The 25951-nt window shown below is 45.3% G+C and overlaps 1 protein-coding gene across 5 annotated transcripts in view; it reads right to left on the bottom strand.

Annotated features, from left to right (window-relative positions):
* Nucleotides 1-25951, bottom strand: part of AMOTL1 (angiomotin like 1) — a 142063-nt gene that overhangs the window by 101412 nt on the left and 14700 nt on the right. For 2 of the 5 annotated variants that reach the window (XM_057507099.1, XM_057507102.1), the window contains exon 2: nucleotides 12160-12210. In XM_057507099.1, the coding sequence (XP_057363082.1) occupies nucleotides 12160-12210 (51 nt within the window). Of the gene's footprint in view, nucleotides 1-12159; nucleotides 12211-22783; nucleotides 22919-25951 lie in introns of those variants that run through there. The other 3 variants (XM_057507100.1, XM_036923319.2, XM_057507101.1) reach the window with 3 other exon arrangements.

The following is a 25951-nucleotide window of genomic DNA, read 5'->3' on the forward strand; positions in this document are numbered from 1 at the left end:
GTGTAATACTAACTTGGGTGGATTGAAATCAAGGGATCTGATGACCCCACTATGCCAAGAATTGGTTAAGCTATATGTGAGTTCATGTGCTCAGTTTTCAGTGCCAGATTAAAGGGAAACTTTGCTCACCTAGGAAGCACCAAGCACATGTTGAGCAGGGTGGAATGAATGGAGACACAGGAGCATATTAAGAAAGATAGGTAGCATAGAGAAGGGAAGATTAAGACACAATTTCATAGCCATCTTCAAATATTTCAGGAGCTTTCAGAAAAAAAGGAGAAATAGACTTATTCTATATTGGCTGCATAACACTCTAGAGCATTGCTTTTTACACAGTAGTTGGCAACCCATTAGTGGAAATCAGTTGAACAGGTTTAACCAGCATTTCATATAAATAAAATAGAAAATATCAGATGCAGCCAATCTAATAACTGTAATTGTTATTCCATGAAATGTCTGTTTTAGTTATATTTACATTAAAATTTTTGTGTGAGTCTCAATGTAAAAGTATCCTTATGTTGAGTCGCAGTGAAAAAAAAGAAAGCTTGAAAGCTCTAGAAGGCAAACTTGGACAACTGGGTGCAAGAAACAGAAAGCCAGGTTTCAGCTTCCTATTAAGAAACATATTCCTATAGTCATAATAATGATCTCTGCATGACAATAGACCAGGTTTTAGCAGGAGGGAGGACAGCTCCCCTACGTACAGCACCCCTCTGGTGATGATGTGGCACAGGCCAAGTGTGGGCTCGTTAATGAAGAAGGGCACTGGGTATTCATCCTAGGAGGACACTGAGATGCTCTGACTCTCCAAAATGGAATATTAGAACTGATACAAGAGAGAATGGAGAAAATCAAAACCTCAGTAACCAGACTCCAGAAGCCATGTAACTTATTCAGGAGAAGGGACTGTTGTTCTGTGTTTATATATTATACAAAATGCAGCATGAATCAAATCCCTGAAGTTGTTCAGGATTTCTGCAGTAAGAATGGTAAATTTGCAATATCCATGTTTTAAACCAAGGTAATAACATACCCATCAGCAACCAGGTCTCATTGATGTAAGCATCTAAATGGGGTCCAGTGGTGCTTATTAAATACCTAGTGATAGGAAGGGCTGTGTTGTACCATACCCATAGATAAAGCCAGCTAAAATCCACTACAAAGAGTAGAGCATCCCCAGATGCCGCTCCCACACCCAAGGTTGCCTGCCCAAACACATGACCCTGGTTGGATTTGAATTTCAGATAAGCAGAAAAATGTTTAGCATAGTATGCCCTAAATATTGCAGGGAACATAGGTATACTAAAAAAAAAAAGTGTCTGTTGTTTATCTGAAATTCAAATTTAACTGGGTATCCTGTGTTGTTATTTGCTAATTCTGGCGCATACCTGCCTACACTGGGTTATGTCTTTACACCTGCTTTAGAGGATTACTCAGTCTCTGACTTGGTAAACTGGGATGTCAGCTCTGAGGAGGGGATAGTAGTAACAAGAGACAATGATGGCAGTAACAGAAGCAGCAGTAAAATTAGATGGATGTGGGGTAACTGCTTTGTCCCACTGAACCCCACCCACACAAATGTCAGACTCTGTGGGGCATGAGGACATGCACAGCATTTGAGGAAGGAGTTAATGAGGTTACAGTCCCACGTCGTAGAGTTTCCATGCTAACCCTAGGCTCCTATGAGGGAGAAGTTTAGGCTTCATTCACCTGCACTCATTATTCAGCACTCTGCAGACCCTACGGAGGGGCTCACTGTGGCTCTGCCAGCTATTCTAAGGCAGACAGGATGCTGTTCTTGCAGGGCATGCCCCATCCTTCACGGAGCGTGCCTGGCCTCTGCTCGACCCCCAGATTGAGTCCATTTCCTCTTCTCTGGAGACCCAAACCTCCTTGCATTATTTCCCTTGTAGCAATCACCATAATAATAACTGCAACCATTCATGGAGCCAACTGTGTGCTAAGCACTTGGCATATATAGTACCATTTAATCCCTCCCAATTATCCTAGGAAGTAGGTATTTGCATTCCCCTATTACAAATGAGTAAACGGAGGCCTAAGAGGTTAGACAACCTGCACAAGGTCACACAGTCAGTAAGTGCCCATTGGCCTGGAGAAGCCAGAGCTCCACATTGTACATTTTTCTGTTAACTGGTCTTCCTCCCCAAGTCAGGTTGCTCTTTTTTGAGGTAGATAGTGTATCTCACTCACCCCTGTGTCCCAGGCCTAGCCTGCAGTGTGTGGCAATGCAGGCAGTATAGTAAATAGGTCAGCCCAAAGTTTCCACTCGATCTGGCTGTAAATCATAGTGCTTCCCAGAATCTGCTACTGAGAATCAGAAATTTGTGTCTTAGCAACTTGCTTTGGAATTGAGGATGGTGGTTAAGGATCCCAGTGGTAGGGAAGAATGGACATATGACATAGCAAGTTATTTAACTTGCCTAAGTTTCAGTTCCCCATCCCTAAGATGAGGGAAATAATACCACCTGCCTCACAGGATTGTTTTGAAATGACTGACATAAAGTTCTTAGCAAGCCACCTAATGCATAGAAAGCACTGAACAAATATTGTCTCTTTTTTATTATAATGCATTTTTAAAATGCCATTTGAACTGGAGTAAATAGGTTTTGGTTAACTCTTGGCAAAAGTATTATAATTTTTAGACATCGTTTTTATTCAGGAGATCAGAACTTAGGGAAAACAAATCCTCTCGTGTAAACAATGTGGGTGAAATTTATTTTAAAAGAATTATTCAAAGGAGAATTTAGTCTTTTTAGTATTTACACAACACTGACAGAATTCCCAGAAAAGGGAAGACATATTCATGAGAGGGCTGGGGAACTGGGGTTACCATGTTCAGTTGTGTAAGCTGTTCACTGCACAAGAGTGCTAGGCTGAGGGAGTGAATGAGGCAGAGGTGGGGTCTGGAATCTAGCTTGTACTAGACTGGGAACACTGTCTCTGCTCCTCTTTCATTTGGTGGGCATGCTTTTTTCTAATTTGCCAGAGGCACTATTTGGGCTGTTGGTGGCTTTGGCTTTCTGACTTTGTGGTTAATTTTCCTTCCCCTTTTTTCTTCTTTCAATGTCACTAGATGAACAGAATAGGGAAGGAGAAATAGAATGATGTTCAGAAAAACAGAACATACCTGAAAGTCATGAGGGAAGGGGGAAAAGGTGGTAAAAAAGGAAAGCAGTCAAATCAGGATATCATGTATTAAATGCTGGTCACATGTCAGGGACTCGTGGGCATGCTTTAGATGTGCTGACTTGCTTGACTATAGTTACACTCCTACATGACAAGGGCAACCACTGCAGGTGGAGGCAGCAGGTGGCACACGAGGTTAACCCAGACAAGGGTCCGACGGGGACATAAAACCACCTGCCCCGCTCCTTAGTCCACAGCAAGTACTGAGAATCTCCAATTCCTCTTTATTAAGTTTGGGAGAAAGTAGCTTTTAGAACCAGAAGGGGGATATTTTCTTAAAGGAGGAGACGATCTAACTTCTCTGGCGGGCCGGCCACATGGGCTACAATAATGGACTTCTTTTTGGTCAGCAGCCAGTAAACAGCAAACCTTTGGGAGACAGAAACGAAGGCATGCAGGCAGGTTGCAAATCCCAGCAGAAGACTTTCATCATTCAGCCCCCTTTCGGCCCCAGACTTTCCACAGGGTTCACTTCAGACCAGTTCTGCACCCACAGTTCCCTTCTCTATTTTCTTAAGAACCTGAAGTTTCCATGAAATATTTACTGTTAACAGTGACCTGAAAGCAGCGACAGTACCCACCCTTCCCGGTAGTCTTAAAAAAACCCTCAGAGAAGAGGCTGAAAATATATCTGGCTACCAGGTGGTCAGTAAGCTTGCCAACTCTGGATTTGGGGTACAAAGGTCACAGGGAGAGAAGAATTAAACAGAGATAAATATATACACATATATGACGTTAAAATAACCACACGTGTGGGCCATGATGATGAATGTCAGTAACTAAGGCTGCAGGGAGTGAGTTCCAGCAGGCAGCAGGCAGCTAAGACCACAGAACCGCCCCTGAACATCTGGGTCCCCGTTTTGCCAGAGCATTATCTTTTTTTTTTTTAATCCTCTCTTTATAATTTGACCTGTTCCATTTTCTGGCAGAGGGCCCTAGGAAAGCAAACACGGCCTTTTCTGTCCATATTCCAACTTAATATGGGCAAGGAAAGAAGGAAGCAAGAGGAAGAAGGGGGTGGAGGCTGACAGAGCTAAGCAGAGCAGAGATGGGGCCTGTGAGAGCTGGAGAGCCAAGGTGGGCAGGGGGAGGAAAGGAGGAGGCGTGGCAGAGAGAGGAAGGGAGCAAACAGGTGTTATCATGTCATTTTAATGTGCCCACCTGGGCAAAGCTGATCTGAGAGAAACGGGAACAAACAGGACATATTCCAGAATGATTGTCTGTAAGAACATGACCCAGAAGCCACAATCATATGGTTCTTCCACAGGTCAAGCTGCTTACTTAACACTTTTTAGACTCCAGGAGTCCTTAATGATTGATGAAATATCACTGTTTCTAGGAAGTCACGCTTGTGGTTAATGTGCAAGAATACCTGGACATAATCCTATATATTTCTAGAGAAAACATCTCTTTGAGAAGGAAAATGTCCTTCCTGTCTCTGGATTTGGGGTACAAAGGTCACATTGTGTGTGTGTGTGTGTGTGTGTGTATGTATTTTATCACATTCCTCTGTATCTCCTTCCTTAGTCTTTCGTCCTCTTTTTAGCTAAGGTGGATAACCATTTATCCTACTCCTTTCTTACTCCATTCTCTTCCAAACAGAGCACCCTGAAATAAAACCTCACCTCCTGGGTAATGCATAGCATTACTTCACATACAAACTACAGAGGTAGCCCTGAATTTTACTCCCCAGCCTGAGTTCACCTGTCCTTAGTTATGTTTTCAGATTCCTCTCCAGGCCTCACCTCCTGGGTAATGCATAGCATTACTTCACATACAAACTACAGAGGTAGCCCTGAATTTTACTCCCCAGCCTGAGTTCACCTGTCCTTAGTTATGTTTTCAGATTCCTCTCCAGGCTTCTTAGTGATCTGCCCCAAATTAGGCTTCCACAAAGGCTTAGTTTCCTTTAGGAATAGTGTTATTAACATCAGGAAACTAGAAGAAGTTTCCCATCCCAGGGACTCTATGCTATAATACGGAGCAGAAAGAGCAGGAATTAAGTGAAGGAATCCAGGAGGAGTTTTTCCAGTTGTGGCTTCAGATCCCATTAGAGAAAATCCCTTTGGGACGTTCTGAACATTATTTGACAGTCTAAAGAAGAAACAAATATATATATATACAGCCTCACGCCCCTACCATTCATTCACTTAATCAAAGAACATGTACTAAACAGTTATATACTATCCTGCCAGACCTTGTGCTAGTTACTTTCACATAATTTATTGTATTCAACCCACAACCAACTGTCCCTGGAAGCAGGGGGCAACTTCTATATTCTCCTCCCCAGGAAACACATTGGCTCTGGAGCCAGAGATTATATTTTGAATCTTAGGTTTACTTCCAGCTGTGTGACACTGAGCAGAGAATGTACCCACTCTGAGCCTCTGTTTCCTCCTCTATAATGTGAAAATGATGCCTGCTTCACTAAGTTGTCCTGAGAATGAAATATGCTGATATATCCAACAAGATCAATCATGGAAGAGACTGCGTTGCCCAGATTTAGGGAACATAACAATAGCGAACTGCTCTGTGGCTGTTCTGCTGGAGCCAGGAGGCCAGACCACACCCCCGCAGTAGGGTGAGGTTTCCTGAGAAGGGAACAGAATTTCCCACTGTCAATCATCTAGAGAAAATGTTCCACTGGGATGAAAAGTCCCTCCCTCCCAGAAGCTATGTTCTGGCTGGGGGAGGAGAAAGGCAGGATAGACAGGCTTGCAGGGGTGGAGAGATTTGCGGTGGCTCCAGGGCTGGGGCTAATGACCCTGGCGTTGGGCGGCTGGCTCACAGCTGATGGGCCAATTTCCAACTGTGTGTAATTGGAGGGTCCTGGGCCCTCTCTGAAGCTGAAAGAGCACACCGGAGAGTGGTGTACTCATCCTGGTGGGCAGCAGAAGGTAGAACACTGGGACACGAGTCAGGTCCTAGCAAGCAAATGTCAAGCCTTCAGGTCCTGGCGTGAGCAGGGGCAGCAGTGATGGCTAGCATCCTGTGGCCACTGGTTTCTGAAGAATAGAGAACATGGAGCTGTTATGAAGGTGTCCACTGGCCTTAGTAAGGTGTATCTGAATTCCAGCTCCCCTTGCAAAAGGCTAGAGCAGTGAGATCTGAGTCTGTGGATGCACACAAGCAAACTTGAGAATTCTTGGACATAAAATTGGAGGGTAGTCTTAGGGAAAGAACTTATTTTTTAGTAATATGAGCAGGTAAATCCTTAGAAATCATTATATTTGGGAGTACCAATGTGGGTGACATGACTTAAACTCCCAGCTGGGAAGTTGGATAGAATATTTACACATGTGAAATGCCCATCACAGAGTAGGTGAATAATAAGCCTAGTCCCTTTCTCTTTTTCATCCCCATATAATGGGAGAGAAGAAACTTTCAATGCAGGCTATATTTGTTCCAAAATAGATATGTTCACAACTCTTGAGTCTTACAGTATCTTCCTAGCCCAGGGTTGGGATAAGGAGATGAGTGGCAATATTATTCCATTTATAAGTTAGAAGTTCAATCTTTCAGAGAATTTGACCATGCCTGAAGGTATCCAAGCACTTGCCTAGGGACATGAAAACATAAACATTTAATGAAGGCTGCTCCATTCGAGTCTTTGCTCCTAGAACACATTTACTCCTCACCACCATGGCCTGAGGTTGGTTCTGATATCCCCAACATATCAGTCAGGACCCCATCAGGAAACAGGTGGTAGGCTCAGGTGTGACTGAAGAAAGTCTGATGGAAGGACTGCTGACACGAGTGTGAGGGGCCGGGAGGGGGGAAATGAGTGAACAGGAAGCACGGTGGGTCCAGCCACAGCAGGGATCTACACCGCCCCTATGTTGGCGGGAAAGGTGGCAGAATCCAGCAATATTTGATGCTATAAGAAAGGACAACTGTAGGGGAGCTGTGGCCTACAATAATACAGCCACATTATCCCACAGCCTGTAAGTACCCTGACATCCTTTCTTTCTACCCTCTCAAATGGTGCTGGTGCTGGCCAAATCCAACTGGAAGCCAAATGATACACTCCAAAAGGTAAGCTTTCCAGGGCACAGAGCGGAGTGATGAGTGGGTCTGGAAGAGCATCAGAAAATAGCTGACACATGGTTAGACAGATTAGGAGGTGGAGATAATAGATTGAGTAATTTGCTCAAGGACATAAGCAAGTAAGAGGTGGAACAAAATTCAAACCCACATAGCAGGACTCTTAGTCCATGCTCTTAACCACCGAGACATGCTTCCTGTACTTGTATAAAAGTTTACTAGTTATCCAGCACCTCTTGCTTGCTATATCCTACTCCGTCATTCTTCTGGCAGCAGACTCTGCCTTAGTGCTACCCAAACTTCCCAGCCTTCTTGGACCCAGGTATGGCCATCTGACTGAAGTTTGGGCCAAAGGAATATAAGTGATATTAATGTATGCAGCTTTCAGGTTGTGCCCTTCACCATCCTGCTCTCTTTCCTACAGACTGGAATGAGGATGTGATGGTGGGATCTGAAGCAGCCACCTTTTATCACTTCATAGAAACGAAATTTGAGACTATCAGAGCACAATGAAGCCACTGTTTATGCTCAAAATGAAAGAGAAATTAACTTGCTTCTTATCTAAGTCACTGTCATTTTAGCCTTTGTTATAGCAGCCAAAACAGTATCCTAAATAAGACGAAGGCCAAGCACCTACATGGCTAGTTGGTTCAGTCATTGTGGTCTGAACAATAAGAGAAAGATGACTGGTAGAGCTTGTGAGTGGTTACCAATATAAGTGTTCTCTTTTTCCTGACAGCTTACTAGACTACATTTCCCAGTCTAGGACTGTCTGGGTGAGGCTATGGGGCTCGTCCTTATCTTTTGGAATTTGAGAGGACATAGGTTACCTCCAAGTTGAGACACTGGACTATGACATAAGCAAGAAACTCTGCCTTTATGGTGTTAAGCCACTGTCAGTTGGGTTTATTTGTTCCAGCAGTTAGCATCTCCTTCCAAGCTGCTGCACTCTGACCGGTTGTCACACTATTACCCAGTGCTGCACTCTCATCACAGATTTTAGGAGGGCAAGGGGGTAGGCTGTCAGACATTTACATTACTGTTTTAAAGAATTACACAAACGTTATCATTTATTCTAATAAATCTTGTACATCCTGCTTGAATGAGGAAGGCAAAAATAGAGCACAGAAGTCCTCTCTCATGATACACTGTCCCTTGCAGGAGTCAGCCCTGGTGGCTCCCAAGAATGTCATGCTCACGGGCAACTCCCTTTGGGACTCAGAGGAAAGTTCACAGGGTCTGAGCACAGAGGGCAGCAGCTGAGCTCACTGAGGCATGCCAGGGGGTCAAGCAACCCTGAAGGACAACAAATTAGGAAAAGCTAAGGAAATAAGGGACCCATCTGCTTCAGGCTGGTGTGGACTGTTTCCCCATTCTTTCTAATGTCCAAACTTTCTAAATAAGCATGTGTTATTTTTATTAAAAATAGTTTAATACTTTGATTTTTAAGAGCAAAAGTAAACTGGATAAGCCTAAAGAATGAACAAAGGAGAGAGATACAGGTCACAGGTCAAAGGACTCAGTCCCCAAGGTGCTGTTCGGAGAAGCAGAGAGGCCAATCTTAAAGATATGTAACTATGAAAAGACAGAGCACCCCAGGGGTGACCCTCACTCACTCAATCAACATGCATTTACTGAAGACATGCTTGTGCCAGGCGCTGGGCTGGCTGCTGGATTTACAGAGAATGTGGGGACCAAAGTCTGGTGTGGTAGCTCACAACATTGGCTACTCATTGGAGTTACTTGGGATGTGATTTAAACAAAAATGCTGATAAAACACTGACGCTTGGGTCTACACTCCAGGAATTCTGATGTACTTGGTCAGAGTTAGGACTTGGTCTCAGGACTTTCAATAGCTCCCCTGATTCTAACATGTAGGGTTGAAAACCACTAGGAGGATGTGACACATGGGCTTAATGTTGAAGGAGGGGTAGGAGCCAGGCAGGGGAGGGAGGGAGAAAGGGGAGGAAGGGCATCAGACAAAGGGAGCAAGGCTCAACTACCCCATAGTTCAGTATAACTAGGAAGTTAGAAGGGGTGGGAGTGTTGCAGATCATCAAGGTCCATGCATTGGTTCTTACCCCTCCATAGGGCCATCACTTCTATGTTTGGATGGGACTATAGAAAGGCTGTGGAGAGGTATTGGATTTGCCTCCTTAGAAAATGGTACCACCTCAGGAAAGAAGGCATATTTCTGGACTCCATCACAGGCAGCCTTTCATACTGCATTCATCTAGAAATAGACTCCTTTTTCTACTGCCTTTAGAAAAAAACCCTTTTTAAGGTAACTTTATTTCATTATATGATCTTGCTTCAACACTGAAAATAAATCCCCCAAGGAGCCAGTTGCAGTTTATATAGAGACACATATGAAAATTTGGAGGTGAAACAGACTGCCTGTCACACCAGAAGAAAGTAGTGGGATTGTCACCAAGGACCTCAGATGGAAAACCATTCTACACGCTGCAGGGACAAACCACTAAATAATTCAATCAGCCTGATCACCATCCCTGAGAATCTTTTTTGGAGACTAAGTGAGTTGCACAGAAACTTCTAGAAATAAAAATAATTTGGGGCAATAGGTGGGACAATTGATAAGAGTTCAATCCTTCTTGCATATGAAATAAGTGCCTTTTAAATGAATAACAGTAATAAAATACCAGCAACAATCACTTCCTGAATACCTGCATATATAAAATATGGTGCTAGGACTTTACATACACCATCCATGCAAAGTCTGCAGTTGGAATGGCAAGATAACTAAGGTTCAGAGCAGTTTAGTCACCTGTCCAAGGTCACAAGCAAGTGCTGTGATGGAATTCTAACAGTTTTTATGACTTCCCTCTACCTCTTCTCCAGGCCCCTTATATTCTGGCCAGGGGGTAAATGTGTGCTCATGTGTGCTCCAGAAAGAATGGCTGCTTGACAAGCTCATCAACTGCTGTAAGAGGAATTTTTCCTGCTGTGTGTCTAAGAAAAGCACCAAAAACTATCATGACTCTTTCCACTGGCAAAATGCCAGCTCCCTGTTTGACCTGAATAGCATGGAAGCAATGCAGTGCTATCCAGTGAGTTCTGCCAGGGAGAAAATAACCTTTTTGAGACCCCATGTAAACAAACAGCATGGCACATGAATGTAAATAATAAATATCCAGTAACTATGGGCTTCCTTTAGCTTATGGCTCCTCGTAGTATCTCAGGAGGCTACGACTGGATGCCTTAAAGGTCAGCTGGCACAGCCCCAGCGTCTCCAAGATGAGAAAACCGGCTAGTCAACCTGCCCACTAAGAAAGCTGAAGCAGTGAGAACCCTGGCCTCAGACTCTCATACTTTTGGTTTATATTCTCAGCCACCTGGCAGCCCCAAGCCCAGGAGGGAACCCCATGGTTCCTGTACCACTTTCAGCTCCTCATTAGAAACTGGGCTTTTCCCACAGAGGAAGGGAAGAGAAAAAAAGGTTGTTTTCTTATTCTCTACCACGAATTTGAAGGGATCTCCCTATTTATCGGGGCCTCAGCCAGGCTGTTAGTCTGAGTCCAGTTAGACCTGAGGTAAATACGGAAATGCTAGAGTCAAACACCTGGGGCCTTTCTGGTACATAAACTATTCTGTGAATGCAAACAGTTCAGTGGTTATACAGGCAGTTTCTCACTGCTTATGCTTATGGATAATTTAAGAAGACCAAATAGCTTCTGTCACACTGTGGAGTGCCAGTGCTGATATCATTAATACACAATTACACATGGACGGAGCAGATCCATGGGAATCTGCTCTCTTAATAAATCCCTCCGTGCAAAGCTATGGTTTAGATGTCATCTCATTTCATAAACAGATCCACACTGTGTGCCTTACATGCTAGTTTTGTTCATGCATTTAATCGATGATTCCATTTACAGAGAGATGATTGCCTCACAACTGGTCAGAAACACATCTTCAGAATACAGCAAGGTGCTCTCCCCTGCCTCCCCATGTGATCCTTCATCCAGATCTATTTTGGGCTCCCGGCTTCTAGAAATGAAAGTCCTGCTGAAGTGGAATTTTGCTTCAGGTGGCGTGGGACTGGATGAGAGCGTACATCCCGGGAGGAAAGGCTGACCAGGAACAAGGTACCCCAGGCGGAGAGTGTTACCGTGGATAAACATTTTTAAACAGCTGTCATTTCATGGTAGGAAGGTAAGATTTTCAAGTTGGTGATAAGAGGACAGACTTGACAGCCCAGATTGGTAGCAGTTAAACTGAATCGGAGAGTGAGAAGAAAGCAAAGAAGCCAACCCCTAAGCCACCAAAGTAAGACCGGATGGCAGGGATACTTAGAGGGATCCAGACAGTGCAGATTTCCTCCTCTCTTCACACGAGGAAGTCTGTCTCTGACAGGAGAGTCACGATTCACCCACCCCAAATCTACACTTACAAGGACGGGTCCAGGAGGATGAAATGCTCAATTCCCAGGCACCCAGAGGCTGAAGGAGGTACAGGCACCAGGGGGAACGCAGCTCCCCGCCCTGAAATTTAATAGCCAAACTGCTAGTTTTTGGCCCCCGACTTCATTGAAGTAGGTTAAGGACTGCACACGACGTCCTTCTCAAGCAGGTAGAACAAGTCCCCCGCGGGGTCCTTCCAGGCAGCGGGGACTCCGGCCAATCACAGAGGTCCAGGTCGGGAAGTTAGCTGTGCCCCACTTCTCCTCCGAGCATCACGCCCCCCCGCCCCCCACACACACCGCACATCTGACACTTTCCCCGCCACCCCAAAGCCCCGCGCCCACAAGGGCCAGTTCGCACCGCGAAGGGAAGGTGCAGCCCGGTGAGCGTCCCCCGCCCCTCCTCTCTCCCCCGCCCCAAGGCTCCCCCCAAACTCGCGGTTCTCGGGCGGAATTCGGAGAAGAAAAGGCCAAAGGCGCAGACTTACCTAACTCCTCCGGGCTGTAGAGTGCGAGAGGGGCTTCCCCAAACTCACTGTCTGGAGGAAAAAGAAAAGCAGAAGACAAAAACAGAATCGCAACCATTCAGGGCGAGCGGTCAGCATCAGCCACCCCAAGTCCCTTAGAAAAGCGCGGGCTTCTCTCCCCAGCGGCCGCGCGGGGTTTGGGGCGCCGGGACCACGGGGGGTAAGAAATTGCCAGAGAAAGTTGGGGGAACAATTCGGCCCAAGGACAGAGCACATTCCAGGCGAGGGCAGGTGCGCGCCAACTTTCCGAGGAGCCACCCCGCGGACCCCGACGGGGGGCGCCGGGCCGCGACCGCATCCTCTGCCCTCAGCCTTCGGGGGGCATCGCTGTGTCTGGCGGGCGGCAAAGCGACGCCGCAGCACCGAGAAGCCCCAGAGTTTCCCAGCGGGTCCGGGAGGCCGGAGGGCGCGCCGCGGCGGAGGCGGCGAGCTCCCCGCGCCCGCCGGCCCCGCGCCCCGCGCGCAGCCCCGCCGCCAGTTGCTAGGCGACCGCGGCCGTCACGCTCGGCAGTGGCGCGCGCGCTGCTTCCCAAGTCGCGGTTGGAGGGTGCTCTCCCCCCACCGCCACCTCCTTTGCCCATTTATTAAAAATTAAGCCTAGCCAGTTCTAAAACGATTGCTGCTTTTTGTGCTATGTCTGCCCTACTCCGATGCTTGGGGAATCGTTAATTCTGTGCTTCTCATGGGAGATGCCGGATTTTCAGAGCTTGAATATGTTTTGCAGCAAGCGAGAGAGGAGGAGCTTCAGATGCCCCAGCCCCGTCCTCCTTTTTGAACCTGAATTTTAACTCCAGTCCAAACAATATTTTCTCCTTTTAAGAGACCACCTAGTTCAAGCAGGGAAGACTATCAAGCAGGCAGGAGAGTCTCCGTTTCACAGGTAGGGAAACTGAGCCTCAAAGTCAGGGAATTTATGGATGACTGCACAGCATTGTGAAGGCAGTCTTGTCTGAGGAGAGCAGAGTAGTGTTCCTTCTACTATATAAAGAGTTAAGTGTTTTAAAATACAGAATGTAGAAACAGAAGTTACTGTCAGAGAGTCTGAGTCTAGAAATCTCCCTCTTTGGGTCAGTGACCTGAATAACTTAGATTAGGGGCATTACGTATTTTCCTCCAGGAAGCCCTGCCTTGACTGCTTTGCCTGGGAGGGCGCTGGGCTTTCGGAGGCGCTCCAGTGAGAGGCCACACTGAAGTTGTTCAGGGGAGGGTAGGAGCAAACGTGGCAAATGGTTGCCCCTTCGTCGTCCTTGTCCTCGGAGACTGACAGGTGGAGCCAACAGCCTGGCAACCCCCTGAGGCCTTCTATAGTCTCAAAGTGATCAGATCACCAGCTGCAGCAGCCCGAAGGTCCCCTGGATCCGTGCCCGTGTGCTCTGATTCTGTGAACATTCAGCCATCTCTGGTTTTCCACTGTCAGCTTTTGATTAACTGATGACCTTGGAGGACAGAAAGAAGCCACCCACTTTGGCCAGCATGCTCCTGGAGGAATGCAGGGAAGCAGGGTGGGGCTGGCCTTCCCCCCTGAAGTAGCCATGCTTGAGCAACCTCACCTATCTCTATATCCTCTTCTTGTTTCCCACACCTGGCAATCTGACCTCCCAGGTCCAAGCAGTGAATGCACTTCAGTGAATGTCTGCAAAATCAGTGCACCCCCTCCCACCTCCTAGAATCCTTCTATTTGTCCTCTGGAATGCAGGGTTTATCACCAGCAAAATCCCCAATACCCTCAGCCTCTCCTCTGAACGTTTCAATTTCTTATGCTGATTGAAACCTGGCTCTCCTTGAAAGTAACAAATCATATTACCCACCACCCCTACTTACTGCAGCTATCTACAGACTCTTGGGATATTCCACCTCATTCCTTGAAGATGTTGGCATCTGATTCACTGTCGCTTTCCCTAGTACCACTCCTATGATCATTCTTATTTCTGAATCTACATAGTGGATTCTCCTCACACCCTGGTTTCTCAATTCTTCAGCGTCCTCCAGGTATCCCAGTTTATTGCTCTCACACCGTCCATAATCTCTATGTCAAGCATTCCACTCTCTAAGCAGCACCTTTTATCTTTCCAATTTATTCTCTGTGTTAATCTTAATCCAATGTCTCCTTGATACTAACAGCACCTGTAATTTATTAATCTACGACCTTTTCTCTATTCCTTACTCTCTTAACATCCACCTTGTTTCCAGGTTCATTGTTGTCATTTCTCTTGTACATATACCTTCATGTTCCCCCCCCTCTCTCTCTCTCCTTACTACTTACCTAGAAAAACAACAACCCTGATAAAATCTAATTCTCCACCTAGACATGATTAAGAAGCACAAATAATGCTGCCTGGACTTATTTTCAATTTGTGATCACTAATCTCAAGTGGACCTTGGTGCAGGCCAGCAATCGCCTACATATGCCTGGGTTACTTAAGTGTCCCTGCTTTTCTGTTACTCTGGATGAACCATATATACTCTGTGTAAGGCCAACTGCTCCACTGTGCATTAGATCCTATACCCTCTTATGTGGCTTTTCCCCCTTTCTACCAAAATTAATGTTTTCCTTTGTCTTAAATCATTTCCAGTAGTATATAGACATGCTACTCTGCTCCTGTCTTCAAAAAAAAAATCCTTCCTTGACTCCACCTCTCTCTCCAACTACTGCTCCCAATTCTCAGCTGCCCTTTCCAACGAAATTCATCAAAAGAATTGTCTACACTCATTGTGTCCACTTCTTCCTTTTGCTCTTCAAACAGACTTTTAGCTCTTCCAAAAGTAGTTCTTGTCAAAACTGGCCTTGCCATTGCCGATTTCTACGATCAGTCCCTGATCTTAATAGCAGCTTTTGACCCACTGATACCATGAATGCATGACCTCAGATGGTCTGTCAACAGGATCAGTATCCTCCATTTACCCATCACATCAAGAAGCAAATACCCTTTGTGTTCCAAGAGAGACCTTCTATAGAGGGCTTTGTGGTCAGCCAGACCTTAGTTCTAATACTAGCTCTACTACCAACTAGTAATCTAATTTCTGCCAGCCTCAGTTTTATGTAAAAACAGAGATAATAGTCATACCTCATAAGGTTGAAGTGAGAGTGCAATAAACTAATGTTCTTAGAACCCCTGGAAGAGAGAATGTTAGATAGTGAAAAATCAGGTAAGTAGTAGTTATTATTGGGTGGCTTACTCCTTTATAGCTGGGAAAAATAGGCTCTTTTCTTTCCCTTAACTTTGAGTTACTGAAAGAAATCAATAACCAGAGTATACTTCAAATTAAGGTCAATGTTACCTTGTCCCCAAGTTTTATTTGTGTTCTTAGGGTTGGCTTGAAAGTGGTTATATGGAGCTGGGAGAAGGTTTTCCCCATAGGAAGAGCATTACAAATGTCCTACCTGGTGACTGGATTCTGGAGCCTGCCAAACTGTTCTAAGTCACAATGGTTGCCCCTTCCATTTGTTCCTATAAATGGATGACTCATAAACCAAGACATTTCCTTACAATAGCACCTTAGATTGAATTTCCTAATCGACCAAAGGTTGAGAAAATAATTTTCTTGTTTCAATATTAGCTGTTGAGATTTTTCTAAAACACATGAGTTCAATTTTCTATCTTAGGAAGCGGAGCAAGCAGTATTTCCTGTTAATCAAATATTAATGGACATTTGTCATGCTTCCAAGACTGTGCTAGGCATTGCAGACACAAACATAGTCAGAACAGGTTCCTACCCTCATGTTGCTTAGCATCTAATAAAGAATTCCATGGAAAAGGACCATGCCAAACCTCAGGCAATGTTCAAAGTCTCTGTATAATAGTTGACTCTCATAGGCCTTTTATAAAGGAAAGGTTCTACTGGAGCATCCCTGAGTTCTAAAGGATGCTGCACACATTTATAGGTTGGAATCTCAGCTCTTGCCGTCATTAGGGAGAAATCTCAGGGACATTACTAAACTTCTCAGAGCCTGTTTCCTAATAATAATGCTTATCTCATTGGATTATTGGGAGGAGTGAAACAGGGAAAGCATGAGACAGTCCAAGCACAGTGCCTGGCACACAGTGTATACCTAGAAACGTTCCTTTCTCTCCCACAGAGAAGGCTGGAGCATGTTTGAGTCCCCTCGTAAGTCTCCTAGAAGGAGACTAAGCCTCCTGCATCCATGCCTCTACAGACAGGAAGAGGGTGTCCCTCCTCCAATTTCTAGGGCAGCATTTATTAGAGAGTGGGACATGAGGGACGAAAGCATCAAGGAGGAAGTATTTCTGGGACTCAGGTTTTCCATAGAAATGTTACACAGGGGAGCTAATGTCTAATGTGCACTCTTACTATTGTTCCTGCTCTCTCATGAGTTGAACAGGTTTGGGGGAGCTAGCCTGGGAACTCAGCCCCCTAGCTTTAATATAAGGGTTGCTGTCCCCATCTGGCCTTTATGAGCTGCTTTGACTTGGGGGTCCCCAGGGGTTACACAGCTCCTCGGTCAGTGGAGAAGAAGAGGAGATGTGTTCTCACACAGATCTGGCTTCTTCCTCCAAGGGATGGATGAGGGGGCCAAATGCCACCTGGAGAGTGGGGGGTTAGCCTATGCATGCTATCAGTTCATTTTGCAAGAAACAGCTGCACAAATGCCATAATAACAAGTTAGAACGGTAGCAAGAATCCACTAGAATCTGTGCACAGCCTTCTGGACTCCAACCCCTAGAAGGTCACCAATTTCAAGCATGAAAGACAGAAAAATGTGGGCTGAGCCCTCCCTCTGCCTTCCTTTCCTCCCTGGTATTGCCCTTTGCTCATCTTCTCTGCAGGTAGTCTTCTGTCTCCTGGAGGCCCTCTGCTAGTTAACAGCCAAGCAGACAGGAGGAGCAATAACCCGCCCTCTTCTCCTCCTCTCCCAAGGGAGAATGGGCAGGACAGATTTAGAAGGGAAGAGTGGGGCCGTGCCTGCCTGAGTGCAGCCTGACTCTCTTATTATCGTGTGTCTGATCTGCACCCTCTTAGGACAAGCCACCAGAGGACACCAAGGACAAATGAATGCCCACCCATAAGGTTTTATCAAAAAGAAATTTGCACTTAATTGGTCACAGCTCCAGGACTGAATTGGCCCAAAGGACATTTTTCCTTCTTTTAGGGTTTAATAGTTTCTTCTAGCACAACCCCATTTCTCTTTATAATCCTTGATGAAAGGGATAAAGGAAACATAGTTGCTTTATTTCCTTTAAATGAAAGTCCAGCCTCAGATAACTGCTTTAAGTATTTTGTAACTTCCAGAAGAAAGAAATACACTTTATAGGGAGAATTGCTAACTATGTCTCACCTGAAAAAAATACCGTTACCCTTAGCAGAAACAATACAGGCCAAAAGATAATATGATTATTAAGTATGATAAGGAGCCAAGGATTCATTTTGGTAAATATCAAATATGCTTTCTGTAAAATTCAAGTACCAATGCAGTAGATGCTATTAACAAAAGCAAGGTGTTTTATGAACTATATATAAACATATTGGATCTGTGCAGCCCCCTAGGTTTCCTGTTACCAAGTATGGAACAGAGATGAAGATTTAAAAGACTCCTCACTCAACATCGTATCGAAGGGAATAAACTCTGGCTAAGCCAAGAAACTACTCAAAGATGTACATGGACATGAATCAGAATAAAGAACCATTCCAAAAATAAACACAAGAAAAGGGCTCTGCACAGGAAAATCAGACACGTCCAATTCATACTCAGATCTACTGAGTGAAATCGGATGAAACACCCTGTGTTAAAATTAAGGGCAAAAACATTGACTGCAATTGGAATCTATGACAAACCCATTGAAAAAGAAGCCCACAGGATGAATGTGAGTCTCTGCTGAGATGCAGAGACCACCCTGATCTCTCATTCTCTACCCCAACCTCCTGGACAGAGTTCTGAGGGGAAATCTCTTCTTTTGGAGACTGCAAATAGTCTTCTTGGGCTGCATGGGGGACCTCTCTTCTTTCCAATTAAAATGGTTTTTCCAAGAAGGAGGCCTTAGCAGTCAACATAATATAAATGCTGGAAGGAGAGGCAGAGGTCTGGGTTCCAGCCCTAGATTTGCCACTAATCTTTCATTGGTCTCCAAACCTGCCTAGACTGTGATCTTCTCTGTAAAATGGAAATACCTTTATGAAACTTGTTAAAACAAATACCAATAGGAGATGGTGGATAATAGATTCCATCATATTATTATTTCTACCACACCATATGCAAGAGAAATAGACAAAAAGTTTCACCGCAAGGTGGAGATGCCTAATAGTGTTGCCCTTTCGAACTGGCAAAGCAAAATGAACACATCATAGCCCTGGAGGATAAGACCTGAGTTTGAGCATGAGCTATGCTGGCATTTGCTGTATGAGCTCAGCTTGGTTGTCTTGCCTTCCCAAGACTCAGTTTCCTCATCTGCAGAACGAAGATAATAACTTCTTGATGACATTTCAACGAAGATTTGAACAAAATTAAATAGTAATGTCCCTGGAGTGATTGGCACACAGATTGCCCTCAGAAAAATTTCCTGCTTTCCTTCCTTCCTGACTGATGTTAAAATGCTCCCTGATCTTGAGAGGCACCAGAAGGGAAATCTGCTCTTTCCTGTTTTCACAACCATACTGGGAACAGCACCACTGAATTTCTACAGCACACCTGGCCTCCGCTGCCAGGTTCTGCTTCCCAGACTTCCTGCCTCCCCTCTGATGAGGAGCTGCAGCGTGTTGAGTCCCCTGAGGAGAGTAAATGACAACAGGATTCACTAATAGCTGAGTGAGCTCATCTGTAACAGGAAGGAGATGTGTTAGGCAGATTCACCGAGAAGGGCTGCAGAAGCCTCCCCTCCTGCACCAGCTCCCCCACCCCTATGATGTGGCAGCTGGCAAATCAAAGGAGAGCCAGAGCGCCTGGTGATGCAACGATTGGAAACAGGGCCCTGGCCAAACACTGGCCCCCTTCTGTTTTATGTGCCAGGCACTGCACACAAGTTCCTTTGAAAAATGTGTTCCAGATCTTTCCAATAAATTTGAAAGACCACTGGCACAGGTCCTTGAGGGTATTTTTGGAGAGGAGGAAGTGGGAGTGGCAGAGGGACTTTCCTCCAGAAACTCCATATCACTCCCAGACATCCTGGGCTCTCCAGAGCCAGCTTCCTCGAGGCTGTCCCGCCCTTGTGGCAGCCTGAGATGCTCTGAGGATAACACAAAGGCAGATGTTGAGTGGATCTGGCCCTGCCTCAAGGCCTATGACTCACCAGGATGACTGAGCCTCCCTGGCAGATAACACAGTTCTCAGAGGACTCCATGAGGCCAAGAACAAAACCCCAAGGCCCAGACACTTCGCTGGTACTTCACTAGAAGTGTAACCCCCATAAGTCCTCAGAGATGGAGCTGCTGGTATTAGCCAGTGGTGGGAGAGGAGGGATGGGCATGGGGCATGCAGGAAAGATGTTCAGAAGCAGGTAGGTCAAGGCAGTGGCCAGGCATTAGCTGAAGTGGCCATAGGAGGGTCTTGGATGGTAGTCTACACATTGCAGCAGCACTGTTTATTTTCTGGCCCTGCTCAAAGCCAGATCTCTTTTCTATTGTGACAATAAAATAACTAGCAATAAAAATCTGTGACTGGACCTTGGGAGCCTTAAACGGTGAAGGCAAAGTAAGGAGTGCAGGATGGCGGGGTTGAGGAGCACCAGCCTGCAGCAATTTGGGGTCAGGCAGGTCTGAGTTTCAAATTCCCACTCTGCCATTTACCAGCAGAATGACCTTGCACAGTTTCCCCAGCTTCTTCAGGCTCTGTTTCTTCATTCATAAAACTAGAATAAGGTTGTTATTGAACTGAGACATTCTATATCTGCACAAAAAGGGTTTAGCATAATGTCTGGTGCAATAAATATACCTAACAAATGATTACAAACATGCTTCGGTAATTCATCCGATTCCGACTTAGCTCTGACACAGTAGGCCTTCCACTCTGCTTCCGAGTGGAGGTTTCCTCACCCCACTTCAAGACTTCTCCAGGCGCCCCTTTTGGCACCCTACCTCATCCTCTTAGGGTCTGGGCCCTTTCCCTGAACCCCAGCCCATGCCCCTGAGAACCACTCTAACACCAGCTGCCCAAAAGATTTTCAAATTTCGGTCACACTGATCCCTTGTCCCTGTGCTTCACCTGCATACCACACCACCACCATACTCTGTCTTGGATGCCTCATCGTCACACACTGATCATCTAAACTGGGACCAGATGTTGTGGTGTCTGTCGCCCAGCAGAGCCAAGCTCCTCCGTCAGCCCCAGAAGCTCATCACTTACTAGAGAACAGCGCCTCCCCATTCGTCAGATCTAAGACACAGTCTGGTTCCACCTCCTGCTAGCCAGCCCTGCTCCATGAGGGCTGCTCCTCCTTGGAAAACCCACAGAAGGAATGTGGTAGTGTGTGGAGCTGATCGCAATAAGCAGTTTTTAGCCACCCCTTTGTCACAGTGATCCCGGAAGCTGCTTTCAGTTCTAAAATTCTATGATGGATGGTTCTGTTGCCTAGGTTACACAAGTAACCAGCAGATCAGCCACACCTATTTCCTTTCTGTTCTCTCCCTTCAAGTTTGGTGAACAAGCCTGGAGTATTGAACAAGAGGCTGTAGGTGTGCGGAAAGCATGGCGGAGTGATGCGGCGTGCTGGAAGCAGTGTGCAACCAGCTAGGCTGCCACCGTCATACAGGCTCACAGTGAAGGCAGAGATATGCAGAGGATGTGGTCCTACCCGTAATTCATTCATTCATCCAGCCCTCCAGCCAGTCAGCCATAAAATATATAACAAGTATTCTCCAGGCTACTTGTGGAAGGGATGCAGAGGAGGATAAAACAGGACACCTGCCTCCAGAAGCTCACAGGCTGCCCAGGACAGGGACAGTCACCATACGGTGTGGTTAAGAGCTGAGACACAGGAATCTGGGAGGCACCAGAATAGATGACCTAAGCTTCAAAGACGAATAGGAATCTGCCGAGTGGAAGGCAGATGGTAATAACAGCCTTTGCGAAGGCTCACCGGTGTGCAAGAGCACGATATATTCGACAATCCAGAGGTAGGTCGACATGGCGATGGAAGGGGCTTGTTTTAGTAATGAGCAACCAGAGATGCCTGAAGAGGCAGGCAGAGGTCAGATCAGGGTTAGCTATGGAGAGTCCACTATAGGTCAGTGTGGTTAGCTAAGGAGATTCCACTTTTTCCATGGGCTGTCAAGATATGCTGGCTTAAGAACTGCCCGAAAGTGGCTAGGGTGGCAGTGTCACAGGGCATAGGGGTGCACAGCTCTTGGTTTTTGTGTGGGCTGAAGGGCCCCCACCCATAAGATGGTGAACTTCCTGCTTCTCTTCCGGGTCCTCGGTTCCCACCGGCGCCACCTGAAGCCCAATCACCCCTTGCCCCCCTCCCAATCCCAGCACCTAGCCAATAGCCACCAGCCCCATAGAAGTGACACCTCAATCAGCTCATGCCCCTTCCTATATAACCCAGCACCTTTCCCTAATAAAGCAGAATTCTCTGGTGAATTGCTGCTGTGTGTCGCTCCTTCCTTTCATGGGCTGCATCCAGTTTCCTCCCTCAGAGCATCAGCCTTCCCTGTGGGAATCTCCCATTGTGTGCGGTAGTTCTTGGTTGGAAGACATACCCCAGTGCACTGCAGAAACTCAGTTAATTTGATGCTGCACAAGTTACCCCCTTTTAAAGATGGGGCACAGCAGAGAGTGTGGTCTGTTGATCTCCATGTCTGTGTTGCTCTCTCTCTCTTGTGTTCCCAGGGCTTGGCACATAGCAAAGGCTCAATGATGTTTGTTGAATGAATGAATAAACAACAAACAGATGGGAAGCATATTCTCACCAAAAACATCATGTGAATGTATTTACCTCAGTGGCCTTTGATGTCCGCATCCATAGGATGGCTCCTCCCACTAAAGTAGATCTTTAGATTTGGGGATGGGGAGTGGTGGACTCATAGACCCGACAGAGGACCTCAAGATCTGTGTCAGGATTATGGTTCTCATATTTGTATGCTTGACTCCAGGAAAGTAACAACAGCCCCATCATTTGATGCTGAATTGCCTTAATCAGAGGCTAGGATGAGGAGAAAGAAGGGAAGGTGAGCTGACCTACTCTGTTTGCACTGGTTGCCTTATTCTCAACATTGGTCCTTGCAGGGCTGTTGAGAAGAGAGAAGAGGAGACGAGAGAAGCAGGAATACAGGGCATGACACGTTAGGTGCTCACAGGTGTACCACTGCCTTCCTAACCTGGCTAGGGTGGGGGCTAAGTAAGTAACGGCTTGAGTTACTCATGGTCCCCATCACCGCCCTGCAAGTAGGCAGTCTTACTCTCCTATTAGAGCTGAGGAAATGATAGATTTTTTCAAGGCCACATAGCTGTAAATAGGAAATTCGGGATCTGAACCCAGGTCTGTCTGACTCCCAAGTTCATGCCCTCTCCTTTCCACCCGATTGCTTTTGAAAAGATAAACAGCACTGGGCACATACTGGGTACAGCTGGGTTGACCCAGTGAGGGCAGGAGTTGAAGAGGACCACGTGTATCAGGGACATCAAAAGCAGCCATACCCCCTCTGGTGTTGGCAAAGTGATGAATTCCAGCATGAGGCAACCAGGTTCCGTCCTCCAAAGGCCATTTTTCACTGAGGTCCATGCTTCCAGCAAGTCTTTTGTATGAGCAGCTCTCAGATCAAATGGAATATCCTGAAATAAATAATGAGCACAGAAAAGGAAGATGAATTACTATTGATGCCCTGCTGGGAAGGGGGAAGCTTTCTTGAAGGAAAGTAGTCAGGTTCAGTTCATTGTGTTTCTTTAGCATGCAAAGACTGTTGTCAGGATTCCAGCATGGCCGAGTGGGAGATCTTCTGATGATGCTGTTCAAGTCCATGAACTTTCCATTCAGTTAACAAATGTTTATGGAGCAAGTATCACATGCCAGGCTTTAGGCAAGAAACTTGAAACTTACTGGGTTCAGTTGTGCATGTTTTATAGACTCCTAGAATTTCAGGGTAGGATCCAGGAGAATCTTAATTTCCTAAGTCGATACAGATTTCTATAGATGCCTAAAATGCAGGCTGGAAAATGTTACACAAAAAACTTGGAAGTAGCTGCCAGTGTATTGGAATTACAAATGCTTTTTATTTTCTTTTTAATTTTCTGCATTTCCCACAATAAACATGAATTACTTTTATGATCTGAAAAAAGTACACCATAAATATTACTTTAAAGGAAAATCCCATGGCCAAGGAGAGCCATGCGGATTAATCTTCCATTTCCTTCTGAAAACCATAATAGAAAGTCACAGACCACGAGAGCTCTCGGCTTTCATGAAAAGGTCACCCCACTGGCTGTGCCTAAGCCCAGCCTGGGGAATCTTAACTATAAACTGTATCTGGGTCGATTCCAACTCATGCCCAAACTTTCACCCATGTTACAAAGAGATCTTCATAACGCTGTGTGTGTAGCAGGCCTGATGGACATGGCTGAGTAATTGGGTGCAACTGGTTGACCTAACCTGAATGAAGCAAGTAGTATATGCACATGTCAGAAATCTCATCAGCTGGCTTGATTTAATCTCTAGAATGCTGTTCAAAGATGCCCTGGCAGGTTCCTGCACTGCAGACGTGGCAGATTAACTTGTTGCTATTTGGCTCTCTGCCTAGGGAAATGTGGTACTCTTGGGAGTTGCAACTAATAACCAAAAATCTCTAAAAAATACCAAGAGGTACCAAAGATTGTACCACACTTACTGGATGCTGGTTCACTAGGAATTCGTTTTCAATGCAAGCACCCGAAAGTTTCAGAAGGGAATCCTAGACCAGAGTGGATATAGCACAATGCCATCGTAAAAACATTGGATTCATTGATAAATCCAGATTTTAGTCCTGACTCTAGCACTAACTGGGTCACTTTGGGCAAGCCACTCACTACCCTCTGGGCTTAATTTCCTCAACTTTAAGCGAAGGAATTAAGACTAGATGTTGTCAAAGGCGTGCTCAGTCTTCCAAGACTGGCAGCCTATAATAATATGCTTTACATACAGAGGCCACCTACCCACCCACATCAATGGACTGAGAAAGCTCTGTTATTTATACACCAGCAAACTGAGTCATGAGCCTCAGCCATGAGACATGGCTGATTGAGACTAGAGGTGGTCTGTCATTGGAGTTCTCTGTGCAAAACTAAAAACATGTCTGGAATAGAAATCCAAACCTTGGCCAAGGTCACACCAGTATCATCACTTAACCAAAGGAACTGAATATTCATCTTGTATCTTTACTGATTATGAAATAGCATTAACAATAGTACAAGTCCTTATAAAGCAACATTTATTTACAATAGACTTGTAATACGGCAGTATCCATGAGAAGTTGCAGATTCTAATAACTTTGACAAAAATAGAGCTTTACTGATTAACTGGAGAGTGTTTTATTCCCCAGCCCTCTTGGCCCAGTGGCCTAAGCACCTACTGGCCCCCAGGAAGCAGATTTGCAAGGTGATCTCTTCTGGATGTATGAGAGTAGGTTCTCACAGCCAGACATTTTATTTCATTAGTCTGAAGTATAGAGGTTTGTGTTGAGGGTTTTATTAACTTCAACCTGCAGACTCTGCTGGTTTCTCTGATGCTTAAATTTCACACCTCAGCTTGGGAAAACCAAGCACAAAATGTGAAATGAAATTGCATCAAACAGGAGAATTTCAAGGAAGACTTCAATCAATCACATGTGTTACTGAAACTCCAACACCATCATTTCAGTCACAGGAAGCCTCAGAATTGCTCATAAAACTCTGCAGCCTAGAAAATACTTTCCAGGCCTCTGGCCATATTAAACAACTTATTAGGGGTTTTCTGTTAAGTGTTTAGCCTCCATTCAATTCAAAACTCTGTATCAAAGACTCAGTCTATGAAGAAGACACTAAAGAGAGAAAAATTTAATGCAACCATGGGAATAGGAAGTGAGGAAATGCTTTCCTTTAAAAGCAGCACCTGGCAACTCAAGCAATAATATGTACGATGAGATGAAGTGGCTTCCCTGGGAAAGCCTGCTGCAAACTTAGAGTTGTGGTTCCAACTTTCAGGAGCACTTTTTCCAAGAGCTGTCTGCACCCCCATGTTCATTGAAGCATTATGCACAATAGCCAAGGTATGGAAACAACTCAAGTGTCTTGCCAGTGGGTGAATGGATAAAGATGTAGCATACTATATGTAATATAATTTAATATAATGTAAGACAATATATAAAGAGATACTATTCAGCCATGAGCCATTTACAACAACATGGATGGGATCTGGAGGACATTATGCTAAGTGAAGCCAGAGAGAGAAAGACAAATACGGCCTGAAATCACTTATATGTGGAATCTGAAAAGAAAAAAAAGTAGAACTCATAGAAACAGAGAGCAGAAAAGTGGTTGTCGGGGCAGGAAGGTGGGGGAAATAGAGGTTGGCAAAAAGGTACAAACTTACAGCTCTAAGATGTCTGAGGTTCTAATGTATGACATGGTGACTATAGCAGATAACACTGTACTGTAAAGTGAAATTTGTTAAAGGAGTGAAACAAATGTTCTCACCAAAAAAGAAAAAAATAAATAAATATGTGAGGTGATGGATATGTTAACGAGGTAGGAGGAATCATTTCACAATGTACACGTATTTCAAATCATGACACACACTTCAAATATCTTACAATATTATTTGTCAATTATACATCAATAAAGCTAAAAAAAAAAAAA

The sequence above is a fragment of the Manis pentadactyla genome, chromosome 9 (assembly GCF_030020395.1).
Source record: "Manis pentadactyla isolate mManPen7 chromosome 9, mManPen7.hap1, whole genome shotgun sequence".
Classification (NCBI taxonomy): Eukaryota; Metazoa; Chordata; class Mammalia; order Pholidota; family Manidae; genus Manis; species Manis pentadactyla.